The 13,392-nt window shown below is 37.4% G+C and overlaps 2 protein-coding genes and 1 non-coding gene across 4 annotated transcripts; all 3 read right to left on the minus strand.

The window, feature by feature from the left end:
- Positions 1 to 1,829: 1,829 nt before the first annotated feature.
- On the minus strand, positions 1,830 to 3,037 carry LOC149526624 (uncharacterized). 2 transcript variants are annotated; one of them, XM_089785028.1, is made up of 3 exons: positions 2,304 to 3,037; positions 2,097 to 2,165; positions 1,830 to 2,012 (listed from the first exon to the last, which is right to left on the minus strand). In XM_089785028.1, the coding sequence occupies exons 1-3, from the start codon at positions 2,931 to 2,933 to the stop codon at positions 1,989 to 1,991; spliced, it is 723 nt and encodes a 240-aa protein (XP_089641154.1). In that variant the 5' UTR covers positions 2,934 to 3,037; the 3' UTR covers positions 1,830 to 1,988. The 2 variants fall into 2 exon arrangements, with proteins under 2 accessions (XP_089641154.1, XP_089641153.1); XM_089785027.1 differs by having other exon boundaries at positions 1,830 to 2,165.
- A 2,081-nt stretch (positions 3,038 to 5,118) lies between these two features.
- LOC149526625 (U5 spliceosomal RNA) lies at positions 5,119 to 5,236 on the minus strand. The gene has a single exon (XR_016351814.1). It is a non-coding gene; the product is annotated as a U5 spliceosomal RNA (small nuclear RNA).
- An 858-nt stretch (positions 5,237 to 6,094) lies between these two features.
- On the minus strand, positions 6,095 to 11,691 carry MKP1 (mitogen-activated protein kinase phosphatase 1). Its single transcript, XM_021439918.2, has 5 exons — positions 11,526 to 11,691; positions 11,238 to 11,298; positions 8,441 to 11,152; positions 7,624 to 7,805; positions 6,095 to 6,368 (listed from the first exon to the last, which is right to left on the minus strand). Exons 3-4 carry the CDS (start codon positions 10,931 to 10,933, stop codon positions 7,749 to 7,751), a joined length of 2,550 nt encoding a protein of 849 aa, XP_021295593.1. The 5' UTR covers positions 10,934 to 11,152; positions 11,238 to 11,298; positions 11,526 to 11,691; the 3' UTR covers positions 6,095 to 6,368; positions 7,624 to 7,748.
- Positions 11,692 to 13,392: the final 1,701 nt, after the last annotated feature.

The raw sequence follows: 13,392 nt of genomic DNA on the forward strand, positions 1-13,392 counted from the left end.
TCTGCAAATGAGAATCAACCAGCATTTCCTAAGCCCCAAATGCAACTGCAAGAGCGCTACCAACGTCAATTTGCCACATACTTCCCAAGGAAAATATCAGAAAGCACCGCCTTGGGCTGCATCCAAGCCTTCAGCAGTTTCACTTCCTACTGCACAAGGCAAGTTCATAGCAAAGGGCCATAGAGAAGTGAAATGGCCAAAGCATATAAGATCAATTTTGTTCATTTCCAAGGACCTTGTGACTAGTCCTAATTTTCGACTGGCCTCAGAACAAAAATGCAGCTGGCATGAGAGTCCCAACCTAAATTAATTAGTACCCTTTGCAAATCATTTCCTGTAGCTTTAGGTTTATTTTGGTGGCTGCCATGGACAGTATTTGCAAAATGGAAAACGTTTTTGATCACTGCCTCGATTGCTTTCCTTTACTTATCAACTACTCTCAATATGGGTGAATAATGCTTCACTGGGGAGGAGAGGATTAGCTGATTAGTATCTTTATCTTATGTTTGTCTTATATGAGTTTAAAAGTTCGGTAAAAGAACTGCTGAAAATATGATATATCTGAAACCATAAAAAGTCGATGGAGTTTAACCATTTAAGTAGAAATATTAAGATCATGATCACTACAAAATATAATATCTCTTAAGTTTCTTACAGAAGAATTGGTCCTTTTTTAAAACCCGGTGAACAACTTTAATTTTTTACCTACTGGTAAAACATTACTTGTATGAATTGTTAGGGAGTTTTTATTGAGATTGAGAGCTTGCGTGAATGATGAACTACCACAATGCATGTGCAGATAGCTTGTGGAGTTTGGTTTGTGTGTTTCAGGCAGTTTTGCTGACATGTCAGTAGCATGTGAGTGCCATGCAATGTAGCCAATGCATGCATGGATTAGATTTCCAGCTTCTGCTCTTAGTTTGTTTATAGCAGAAGAAAGTTAATGTATTAGGTTAGAATTAGCAGCTTTGTAATCGAATTGAAGTCAATGCAGCTCTCTTAGTTCCCTTTTCTCAGTTTTCTTCAGTTTTAATGCTTCTGTTTTTCATGCTTCATGCCTCCAGTTCTGGTTTGTATTTTTCATGTTTAACACACTGAGTTTTTAGCTTAAACACAACAACTTTTAGATAAATTTCAATATAAAAATTCATTAAATGAAAATAAAAACAAAAAACCACTCATAAAAGAAAAATATTACCATGTGCTATTCTACCTTCATGACTTACTGTATTGGTTAATTCATGAATGAATGCCCTTTAACTTTACAAAAAGAAAAAGACTAGTTCTATAAAGTATTCCTATAATTCACTCTTTTGTAAAGGGGAGGGGGTGTTCTGAAAGAATGCTATTTCCAATTTTCTTAATTTTACAGGTAATCATATATCTTATGCATGCTGCCATCAGTATCAGGTAACCAAAAGATTGCTTAGACTTCAGGTTTAGAGTATAACTAAAGGTTTGAGGATATAAAAGAGGATCCCAGTTGTACAATTTGGACTGACATGCTCGAAAGTTCAATGTACAAATTAAATATGTTAGGTGAAGAACGGAAACCCATTATTTAATATCAATTGAAGAGCATAATATCATTTGCAGCCTAATGATTAAATTTCAAGAACACCAGACCACTTCGCAATCTGATACTGTATAATTTCCAGGTTTCAATGTTTAAAGTAAGGTTTGAGCCTTTGAGGCTTTGGGAATAGGTACCTGTTAAAACTTTAAAGGCTTTGAAGATGATCAATCAGTCGGTGATTGGGGCTGTCAGGTTTGAATCAGGCATGATGAATGCTATATTAAGTAAACCATAAAACAAATTATATTTCAGATCAAGACTCCACACTCTTGCAGTAAGCCACAAGCTTTTAGTAGATAGGTTCAGACTTTGCAGGTCTCTAAAACCACACAATTATTGCATAACAAAAGGCTCAAAGCAATCCTTATACAAACTGCTAAAGTTTGGATAAGAAATCAATGAGTATCACCTGCTACACTGAGACTCTTGAAACTGTCTGCAAAACAGAAAATCATTCATGTGCATTTCCTAGATCACGAATGTAAACTGCAAGAGGATTAGTAACCTCACTTTGCCCCACCTTCTTCCCAAGGAACACGTCAGTGAGCACGCTCTTGGACTGCATAGATGCCTTCAGCAATTTCACACCCTATTGCAGAAAGCAAGTTTAAAGCCAATGTTATCAAATTTGGGCAGTAAAAGTTCTCGAAATTACAATGACTATAATCAAACGAAAGAAAAACATATAAGAGAGTTTATTTGCAAGAGTAATGGGGTAAATTCTTACCTCATCCATTCCAAAATCAATCACTTTCTCTTCAAGAACCCCTACGTCCTTGACACTGAACTTGTTGAGTAAAGTGATACAAGAAATAGTTGACATCGGCCTAATTACCAGATCATCCATTATCATATAAGTAACAACCCCTTTGACATAACCTCCCTCGTCAGAGGATGATGCAGCTCTCTCTGGTGGATTAACAAAGGTTGCTTTTTGGCTCATAAGAGAATTGCAGTTAGGGCAAATGGATTTCGAATCATTTGCAATATAGGTTCGACAGGTACTATAGGAAGTATTGGCACACCTATAACAGTTAACGGTGGATGTTGACGATTGCAAGTTTGGCAACAAGGGAGGTACATTTGCGGTATAGTTGGAAACCATAGGCTTCAAAAGGGTGTCTTTGTTTGCTGTTGGCTGCATGTAAGTTTCACTCAGATTGTCTAGGCTCACGTAAAGGTTTCCAAGGCACCCGACCATGTCTTGTTTAGTGAGAAGCCCCGTGACAGTGCCAACAGGCAAAGACAGAATACTGAAAAGAAAATCAACAAAATCTTTACCCGCTTCAGCAAACAAAACTCTCTGGTCTGTTGACTCTACCAGAAGCTTCAAGCTGACAGTACCGGTGGGAGCCATGGCAGGAAAACTGTTGTAAGAAGAAGTAGGGCTCTCAGAAATCTTCACTACAATTAAATTTTGCAGAGCCTAAGCGTTATATTGAAAGTAATCCAGGACCAATGGATATTGGAACTGGAAAAGCAAATACTTGCCTACGTTTATTCATTTGGTATGGAACAGACAGAGCTGACGTGAGTTACAAGGATTCTTTCCACTACTTGTAAGTCTCCTATATTCTATTTTAACATGACAGGTGGTAAAACCAAACCTTGAAGGGTTCACCATTTTGAGTTCTAACAAAATGGTTGGGATCTTCGTGTCAAATCAAACTTTGACAAACATTATGAAAGGGAAGATCATAACACCGAATACCAGCTCATGTTTCTTGATATCTTACATCAATTACTTGGAAAGATCGGGTCCATTGCTTACTCCTGCACTAATTAAACTAAAGGACCTCAAGGATATAAAAATTCATTAACAGAAATGGGAAAAAAACCTCTACCTCGAATGAATTCTCTTTTACTTTAGAAAAAGAAAAAGAGCTACTACACTACTCCTGATTGTGTAATTCACTCTTTTGCACCTCTTTAAGCTGTAAGAAATCTTGAATGAATGGGGGTCTTTGTCTACTGAAAGTAGACTCTGTTTCAGGTATGGAAAACAGGGGTCAACAAAGAGTGAAGAACACACACAGTTTTCCATTCATACTTCACTAATATATACATCAGCATAATTAACACATATTTTCGAAATACATAGCACTTGTTAGAGCGATTAAACAAGTGTAAAACATAGTTTAATCGAAGGCATGCAACGCTCCACGTTGTGATCTTCAAAATATAGCTAAACCCGAGTTACAGGAATGAAGTGCAGGTGGATTTCCACTTGGCATTTGTTCCACTTGGTTCACGCAAGCATTAGACTCAACACGTTTAGAAGTTCCAGCTTGAACAGACTGCAACCTTCAAAATCATTAAATGCGAGAATTTTTAGATCAAACAATTAGAGAGTATAATCTTAAACCAAAGAATTAATGTTGAAACTTTTGACGCTTAGAAACAGGTAACTGGCAAAAGGAGGCTTCAAAGATGATTATATTGTGGATTTGCTTGATGGATGCTTAACTGAGTGAACTATAAACAGCTTCTACTTTAGATCAAGGTTCCACACTCCTGTAAGCCGAAAGAAATTTCAGTAAATAGGTTCAGATTTTAGACAACAAAGGACTCTAAAACCAGATAAAGATAGATTAAAACTTCCTTCATTACGGAACACAAGGCTGAAAGCATGACTGTATGAACAGCCACAAAACTTTGAAGATAGACCAACATGCATCTACTCCTACACCAAGACTCTTTAAATTATATGCATATCAAAAGCAAAGTTACTTCGCCACCTTCTTCCCCAGGAACACAGCGGTAAGCACAGTCTTGGACTCCATTGATACATTCAGCAACTATGTTGAATGTTAGAAGCCTTGTGACAGTACCGACAGGCAATGACATAATGTTGGAAGAGGAAATCAACGAAATCTTTGCCAGCCTCAGCATACAGAACTCCGCGGGATTTCGGGTCTACCAGAGGCTTCAAGCTAACAGTGGTTGTAGCCATGACAGAAACAGTAGGATTGTTAATTTGAAAGCAGGACCTTCAGGGTTATTCAATATAGTCACTGCCTTCATACTCTGCACTCTGTGCTTAATATACAAATTAATTGCCATAGAGAAGTGGAATGGCCAAAGCATATGCTATAAATTTTGTTCATTTCCAAGAAACTTCTGACTTCCCAATTGCCTTCGCTTTAACTGGCCCCCCTTCCCCCAATTAATACTTTATGGAAATCTGTTAACTACATGCCTTCATATATATATTTTTGGTTCTTCAAACTTCAATGTTCAAAACCTGGAATCGATAACTAAAAGACACCTTTCCTTCGAATTTAACAGCATGCTCATAGCTAAAGCTATGCTCCCTATGCTTTGTATACAGCTCATTGACAGTAACCAAGGGCCATAAGGAAGTGGAATGGCTAAAGTATAATAACTCCGTTCATTTTCAAGGGACTTGTGAGATCCCCATAGTCCATATGCAACTCACCTCGAACACAACGGTGCTGAAATGAGATTCTACCCACTCTTGTTGCACTGACAACAAAAAGTCTGAAAGTAAGAAATAAACTTTATACACTAGGAATTGATAGGGCAGTTCACGGAGGAACCGCCTTCCAAAAATAGGCGTATGCCGCTTAGAGCTGCGAGCACACGGTATTCTTTAGTAAAAGGCGAAAGAATAGTTCGCTCTGTGCTCACCGCACGGCTCCGTAATTTCATTGTGAGTTTTACGCTTTAATTTATTGAAGTCGGTTGGAGTGCGCTTTGCTTTCTCTTAGAAGTGTGGGATCCTGCTGGTCTCCAGTCTCCACTCTTAAAAGCCTTTCACCTCTTTCCTAGCTCATTTTCCTGCCAAGCCACACTTTCATATCACATTTCATCTTATATTTCATGCTTTATCTTATACAATATTAGCACCTTTGAACTCTATAGCATGTACTTTTCTCCCTTATTGAAGCATTTCTTCCTGAAATTATCATTTCCTTGATGGAATTTGTATGTTGAGAAGGGTTGTTGAAAACCTTGTTTGTTGGCTTGTCCAAGCTGTGTACCAGACCAAGTTTAAAAAGAACATGCAATAAGGTGGCTCAGGTCCAATTCCGAACCTCTATCGTATCAAACATTAGTCCCCTGAAAATTATCTTTTGGATCAAAATCGGCAAGCACTTGTAATTTGTAAACAGAGCAGCAATGCAAATGCAACAGCAGCAGCAGAAGAGAAATGCAAATGCAATCAGTTCCTCTTCTAAAGCCCCAACTTCTAACTTTATGTTTCTATGCATTCAAAGAGATGGGAAATTGAAATTCCAGACCATCCCTTTGAAGATAAGTCTAAAAACCCATAGTTTGGTATTTACTGGAATAACTTTTCAGAGGAATAGTATTTCATGTTCTTAAAGAAGCAGGCTTCTCTGAAACTAGCTCTTTCTGCCCTTCATTGCTCACTCTAGCATAGCTAACCAAGGGATTTCGGCTCTGGCAATATTGCAGCAAAATTGAATTACAAAGGCTGATGAAAAATATCAAATATGCAGAGAAAAAGAAATCTAGTTGCGGAGTCCAGCATTTGCCTTAGAAAGTTCCTGCCAGAACCTTGCCTTAGCAGAAAGTTTTAAATTGAACAGTGATGAAAATTAGAATAAAATGAAAAGGGGAGTAGCCCACAAAAGGGAAATTACAAGGGTATCTATTTTGGCTGCGACTAGCCTTCAGAATCTGTTTCTAGTAAAACTGAAATATACAATAACAGTCTGTGAAACAAATGATTATCGGTTACAATGGTGTTATGGTGCTGTACAACCAGGTGAATTGCCACAGGGTCTTTTCCAAGAGCAGTTACCTGCAAACATTTAAACATACACTGTGAAACAGGCTCTACATCACAAAGATGAGGAAACCATGAAAGAGTAAATTTGCTGACAGCAGCATGCAAGTAAAGTTTTCAATATTTTAACAGCTCATTGTACAAATGACTAAACTAAACTAAGATGAACCAGCTGCAACAAAATCTGGTTTCTTTTCGCTCAGCCCAAACAGAAGGTAAGAAAGTAAAACCGGATTTTGGCCATCCTAGATGAACCTCCAAATGCAGAAAAATCCACATGTGCTTTCCCAACATAGGATTGAACTAAAACCTTGACAATGATAGTGGTCAAATGCAACTGAGCCACAATGGGCATGAATCTCCACTTTTCAATGCCCACCACCAAAAGATGCAAACCTCTGACCTTTTGTCCACCTAACCACAAGGGCAAAAAAATATTTACCGCTACGTCACCAAGGTCCAGACTTAGAGCGTCATTAAGCTTCAGCATACATTGTGTAATATCTCAACTTCACACCTAAAAGCTCTCCAAGTTACAAGCTTTTGCATCCATGGTGAATTTTTAAACCATCTTAGTCCCCCCCCACCTCTAAAGCTTAGTTTCATTGCCAATAGTTCTGACTGACATCTTTCTCACAGTCTCTTCCTTCACTATAAGTTGAGTTTAGTTAATGAACTAAAAACTGACCTGGCAGTGAACTTTACAAGGACACCTTCTAGCTGAATGGCACCAAAGTAAAGAGAAATATGGACGACAGTTCAAGAGACTAGCACAGCTAAATAAAAACAGTTATACATAGGTCTTATTCATGCTGTCATGCTAATAATGGCAGGGATATGCAAAAGTCTAGCTCTCAAGTGAACATTGGAATCTGAAAATGATGGGAAAGGATAAAAAACAGAACAAATTCTCCTGTGATAACAAATTGTAACTAACCAGCAGGTAATCTGAAGATACTAAACTACATTTTTCAAAAACAATATTTTGATATTCCATCAGAAGAAACTATCCAATGATCAATTGTGAACTACAATATCATAAGAAAAACAAATGTTGCAGAATATCTGCAAACAATTTAACCTAGTTGAAATAAGATGTGTAGTGTCTTAAAATGCTCGCAAGTGGTGGATGGCTTGAGGGTGGTGCATAAGTTAACCATACCAAACTGCATAGAAGCAGCTAAACCTACTACATTACCCAGATATAGCATAAAATCTGGCTGGAATTACATAAAGCCAGTGAGAAATGACAGGAAAAAAGGTCAATTACCTCATTGGTTTTGCCATGTGAATTACACTTGATGTCTGAAATTCCAGAGCAAAAATAAACCATTCGAAAAAATGGGAAGATGATCTATAAACTATTGGCCTGCAGATCTCTCCCAAATTGCAGAGCTACAATGTCCTCAGCAATGCAAGAAATTCTGTAGGTTCTTCATCTTCTTTAACAATCTGTTCACAATCAATATTAAAGGTACAGATTAGAAGATTATAAGGCACTACAGTTGTTTCGCATCTCTTCTGCTGGCTGCATACAAGAGAACATAATAGAAAATTGAGTTCAGAGGCAAATCCTATAAATTTCTTTCATAGACCCACTAGATTCCACATGCACCATAATATACATGGCAAACAAAATCCCATGACTTGTTACGATAAACATGTAACCAGTGCTAGAGAGTTAACTCAGTATTCCACATCTACAGAAGCATCCAAAGAAAGACAACTAGGGTTTGAGCAAAACAAGCATAAAAATAAACAAATAAAGATTTGTAAAATATAAGAACTAAGGCATGATTGCCCTACACATCTCGCATGCACTTGATAGCCTTCCAGCTTTATATTTATAAAATATTACTCTCATCTGCCCCCTCACACAAAAGCTGCCAGTCTGTTCTCTTTTATCAAAAACAAGATATAACTATAAATTAGATATACAGGTATTTGTGCTTCAATCTTCTCCTAGGATTCACAATCTTAATTCAGAAGAAAACATGTAATAAAATTTTAACATAAGCGTGCACTTAAACATGTAAACAAGAAGAGGCAACAATATAATGTTAAAAACTTCAAACATTAATCTGTACCTTAACTGGGGTGTCCTTCGGCAGACCCACTTGAGTTAGAACATGATAACAAACTTGGTTCCAGTCAATCTCTTCTCTATCCCCTAGCACTCTGCTGCTAAACTGAATCAAGCTTTTGTCATGATGAAAAGACCTTCCTACCCAAAAATATAGAATCCTATCTTCATTTTTGCCTACAGCTGTAGTTGGAGAAAAAATTGCAAAAGCAGATTTTGAATCTAGATCACTTCTATTAAATTTTGTCATCCTCTCTATGCTGGGCCAGCGACATACTAAAGGTTGAATTACACCAGGGCATGCTGGGATTCTTTCCTCCATTCTATTTGGGTCAGCAGATCCAAAACCATCCTGGGAAGGATAATTTCTCCAAGGTTCACAACAACTATTAACAAAAGTAGGTTGCTTATCACATGAGTCAGCATTAGCTATTCTACCTGGAGATATCTTCAAATTGGAACCTTGAATCAAACGATCCCCGCAATTTCTAACACCACGCTTGGAATCAAAGACAATTTCGATATCTGACTCACATGATGAGTTAGTGTTTTCATTTATCCTGACCCCATCTTGCTTGACTATAAAACATGGTGGATCATTTGTTACTCTTACATTATCACTCATTACTGGCAACTTGAGAGACTTTGACAAACTGCCTCGACGTTCTGCAAGGGAAGGTGAAACCTTTTTTAGGGGTGAAGATGCAGTCTGCGAACAAGGCTGCGAAGTGAGATTGACACTGACAATTTCTGAGCTATTAGATTTGGGGTGAGAAGAACTTTGGGATGGAACGAGAGACAAGTTAGAAAAGTTAGACAAAGTTGAAGAAACTGGAAGCGAACATGAAATGGCTGAAGGTGAGTCCAGAGAGGATTCTGAAAAGTACTTCGAACAAGTACTTGAATCAGAAGATATAGAATCAGGAGAGAGATAAGGAGGTGAGGAAGATGAAGATGATGAGGATGATGTCGATGACGGTGATGACGCGTGAACAATCATCATGGAATCTGAATAAACCCTGGAGAGCAATATCTTTGGTGCTGAGACAAACTCCTTCATTACGCCAGAGGCAAACTTACGTCTAAGCATGCTCCAACTGCTTTCTCTTGCAGGTAGGTGGGTTTCATGTTCATTCTCCGATGAAGCAAATGGAGGGACAAAACCTCCCTTAATAGCCTTCTGGAAAATCTCAAAATCAACATTATATGCATCCACTTTCCTCTCACCGCAAATCTTAACAGCAGACTCCCCAACCTCAACTTTGTTTCCAGATTTATCCATCAAAGGTAAAAGGTTTGAGAAAGCATCCCAAAAATATGCTGGTTCTTCTCCTTCCTTTATCATTATTATAGGCCCATGCACTCTCTCATACCGAACAATCTGACAAACGGCACCTCGTGCATCCCTTTCCATGATAGATTCACAGTTTTTACCAATCCAAATATATATTGCAGAAGGTATCTGAACAATAAATGCACCTCTAGAATCCAGCACAGAAGGGGACGGATCATTCAGCATTTTAGGGACTAGGTGCAAAGGATCATATGGTGAGTGAGGTGCAATTCTATACATCCTCAATAAAGAACTGGGGCTCAATGGGAATGCATGGACCCTCTTTTGGCACTGTAACAACTGGCAAGCAAAACCCATATTTGGATCTGCAATTCCTCTTGCAGCCTTTACATACTGAAAGGCATCATCGAAACTCTGTCCCTCTCTCCACATAAGATATGCTATGACCAATGATGTGGACCTTGATACACCCTGGCAGCAATGAACAAAAACCCTTCCACCCTGTTCCCTAACATCCTCAAAATAATCAAAAACATCATAAAGTATGCTAGTAATATCCTCTGATGGACTATCTTGCAGCCACAGAGTCCTGTAAACAAAATCAGCCTTGAAATACTCCGGACACACAAAGCCAACACAATTTAAAACATGAGTAATCCCATTCTGTTTAAGTATTTCCCGGTCCCTCGCAACAGCATCTCCACCTAGATATATATGCTCTGCCACTTTTGAGCATTCTTTATCAAAGAAAGCAATCTTATCCCTCTTCAAAAGCCCACCATTCTTATCATTGTTCCGCTGAATTGACGATAAGTCAAGCTTTAACCTCTCACCACTCTTGTTCCCACTTGGGGTCGGTGGCTGTGGCCACTCACCAATATCATCAGAACCAGCCTTCGGCCACTCATCCAAACTTCTTCGCGCAATTGACAACGGCTGCAAAGGTGGCAAACACGACCTGGCCTTACAATTCTGTTGCGAACGCGGGGTTAAAGGAGGAGGAGGAAACCGGCGAGTTGGTCCATTATTAGTACCATCATTACCATTAGGATCTGCGCCTAGATCTTTATCCTCAGTTTCAGGAATTTGACCACTTGTTCGAGAAGAGGACCATGAAGCTGAACGCCAAAACATTTTCCGAGAGCCAGAAAGCTGGCATGATGGAGCCCTAGGATTAACCGGAGCATCCTCTTTTCCCACCATACCCACTTCACAATATCACCTTTACTAAAATTGTAAAACAAATACGAAGCTTCAACAGAACCCTACTACTTATTCACTATGATGCCACCATTATAAATACCATAATAAACTCATGAAACAAATATAACCCAAATCCAAAAACCTTAAAAAAAACCCTAACCTTTCACCATTTTCACCATGCCTTCTTCCAATAACTCAATATAAATCTTAAGACGAAACCTAGAACCATTGAAAAAACCACAACTTGGGAATTAAAAAAACGTTACTTGGAATAAACAGTGGACGTGATAGACGTAGAACTAACCCCAAAATATGAAGAAATCAAAAACCCATGACAGATCAACCACGAGGAACTAGTAAAGACACTGCAAATACAAAAATTAAAGAGTTAATCAAAAGCCCATCTCACAGAAATAGAAGTACAGGGAAAGAAAAAAAAAAGAAGCCCAGAGTTCAATACAAAGCAAATTAATTAAAACGAAACAATACCCAAACTGTAAATCTATCTGGGTGACTTTAGAACAAAAATAAAAAAAAAGCAACAAAAAAAGAAATATGGAAGAAAGAGAGAAAAGAGAGATTTCGGACTTACATGGGAGGAAGAGGAAGAGGAAGAAGCCATGGAAAGAGTGAAGCTGAAGAGAGAGGGGGAAAAATAATAAAAATGAAAAGAAGGGGAAAAGAAAGGAGGGGTGAAGAAGGGTGGTAGCAGTCTTTTTCAATAATTTTCTCTTCTTTATTTATTTGACTGTGAGAGGGAGAAAGACAGAGAGTGAAAGTGAGCTCTTTTTTAATTGTGTTTGAGACATGTGAGTCACTCACATCAACACAATTTGTGAACTTTTCCCTCAAAAACTAAAGCTTTTTAGAACAAAGAAAAATCTCTTCAAGAACTCGTTTTTATGGGAAAATAAAAGATTATATCATTGTATAACCCAACTATTGAACTCAAAAAGAAAAAAAGTTTTCAACTTTATCATTAATTCATTATATGCATTTAAGCCATGAAAATTTTGGGTTAGTTCAATCAATCCATTTTAATTACAATCCTTCTCTATAATTATTACCTAAACTTAAACGATTAGGACAGTTAAGGACATCAAATATTTGATAAAAATTGGTTTATGGCCTAAAATGAAATCTGAAGGTTTTTCCATGCATTAATCCCTTCTCTTTTACTCTTTGTCAGAGTCATATGCATAATGCCACTTGGAATATAATAGAAATTAATACCATTTATGTCTTGGATTCAAAATCTTCAATGGGTCTTTGGGTATGTCTTGGTTTTGAAAGTTCAAAAAAAAAAAATTTCTTTTGTCCTCTCAAGATAAGCTAAGAGCATAAATACATTGTACTTTGCAAGTTATTTATGGTGAGAATAAATGTCTTTCAACAAATCTAGCTCAATGGCTAACACATTAAATCAAAGGAGGGAAGGAAGGCAGAAAGAAAGAAAGAAAGAGAAACAGAATTACAGTCAAGAAAAGAGGTCTGAATTTTCAGTCTTTGGTATATTTAATTGAGGCAAGTTGTTCATATTCAAAGTGGAGAGAATTATTAGATTTCAATTTTGCTACATTTTGGCAAAAAAATAAAATGAATTATTCGCTTGCATTTTAATTTTTTGAGGTCAAAAATAATAATCGTAGGTAATATATCTCTAATTTAATCGGATATGCATAAGATTCAGATAATAATAGATATCCAAATTTCACAATAATTTTGTTTTCATTTTATACTCATTAAAGGAAAAAAAACCATTAGGAATTGGTGTGACATTGTGCATGAACCTCCAAAAGAAAACTGATTTTGACATCAAACTTTTTAGAACTTTAGTGATATTAAATCCAATTATTCATGAGTTCCCCACCACAATGAAAATTTTCACTAGTTCCCTCTGCAAACAATCATGTGGTAGGACCCCAAATATCCTGTTAGGAAGTCTCATGGAGAAGGAAGAGATTGTGGAAGTCTTCTGCTCACCCTTTCCATGGATCCAGTTTGGCATTGAAAAGAAGAAAGGAAATGCAAGAGTTGCCTTAAACATCTTATTACATTGGAAGGGAGAACCTTAAACTTGGGTTTACTTCAAAATCTAGTGCGAACCCAATACGAGGTTTACAGTAATCGAATGTAAAGCCAAAAGAGTCAACTGTAAGTGCATGTGGAATTCAAACAGAAGATTGACAGAACATAGACTTAAAAGTTAAAAGAAAAAAGTCCTGTTGTCATCATTCTTCATTGTCTTTTTTTTCGGGTTTATGTTGGATTGCTTTACAAGTAATTCAAGGTATAAATTGGAATTGGCAATTCAACCTTATTGTCAGTTTTTATTATGGTATCCTATGTTGGGTTTCTAAAGAAACCGATTTCGATAAGAAGAGAATCAATCAAAGAGAGGGTATTCAAAGTTTTTGGTTTTTCTGCTAGAATATGCAAGTTTGAGATAACAAGCATGC

Source organism: Theobroma umbraticum, unplaced genomic scaffold, assembly GCF_002168275.2.
Source record: "Theobroma umbraticum cultivar Fairchild unplaced genomic scaffold, ASM216827v3 scaffold_81.0, whole genome shotgun sequence".
Taxonomy (NCBI): Eukaryota; Viridiplantae; Streptophyta; class Magnoliopsida; order Malvales; family Malvaceae; genus Theobroma; species Theobroma umbraticum.

Excerpts from the sequence above, each read along its gene's own strand:
- LOC149526624 (XM_089785027.1), bottom strand. The coding sequence starts at position 2,933 with ATGGCTCCCACCGGTACTGTCAGCTTGAAGCTTCTGGTAGAGTCAACA. Across the intron at positions 2,166-2,303 it reads TTGATTTTGGAATGGATGAG|GGTGTGAAATTGCTGAAGGC; the intron begins GTAAGAATTTAC and ends TTTCTGCAATAG.
- MKP1 (XM_021439918.2), bottom strand. The coding sequence starts at position 10,933 with ATGGTGGGAAAAGAGGATGCTCCGGTTAATCCTAGGGCTCCATCATGC. Across the intron at positions 7,806-8,440 it reads CGAAGGACACCCCAGTTAAG|ATTGTTAAAGAAGATGAAGA; the intron begins GTACAGATTAAT and ends GATTGTGAACAG.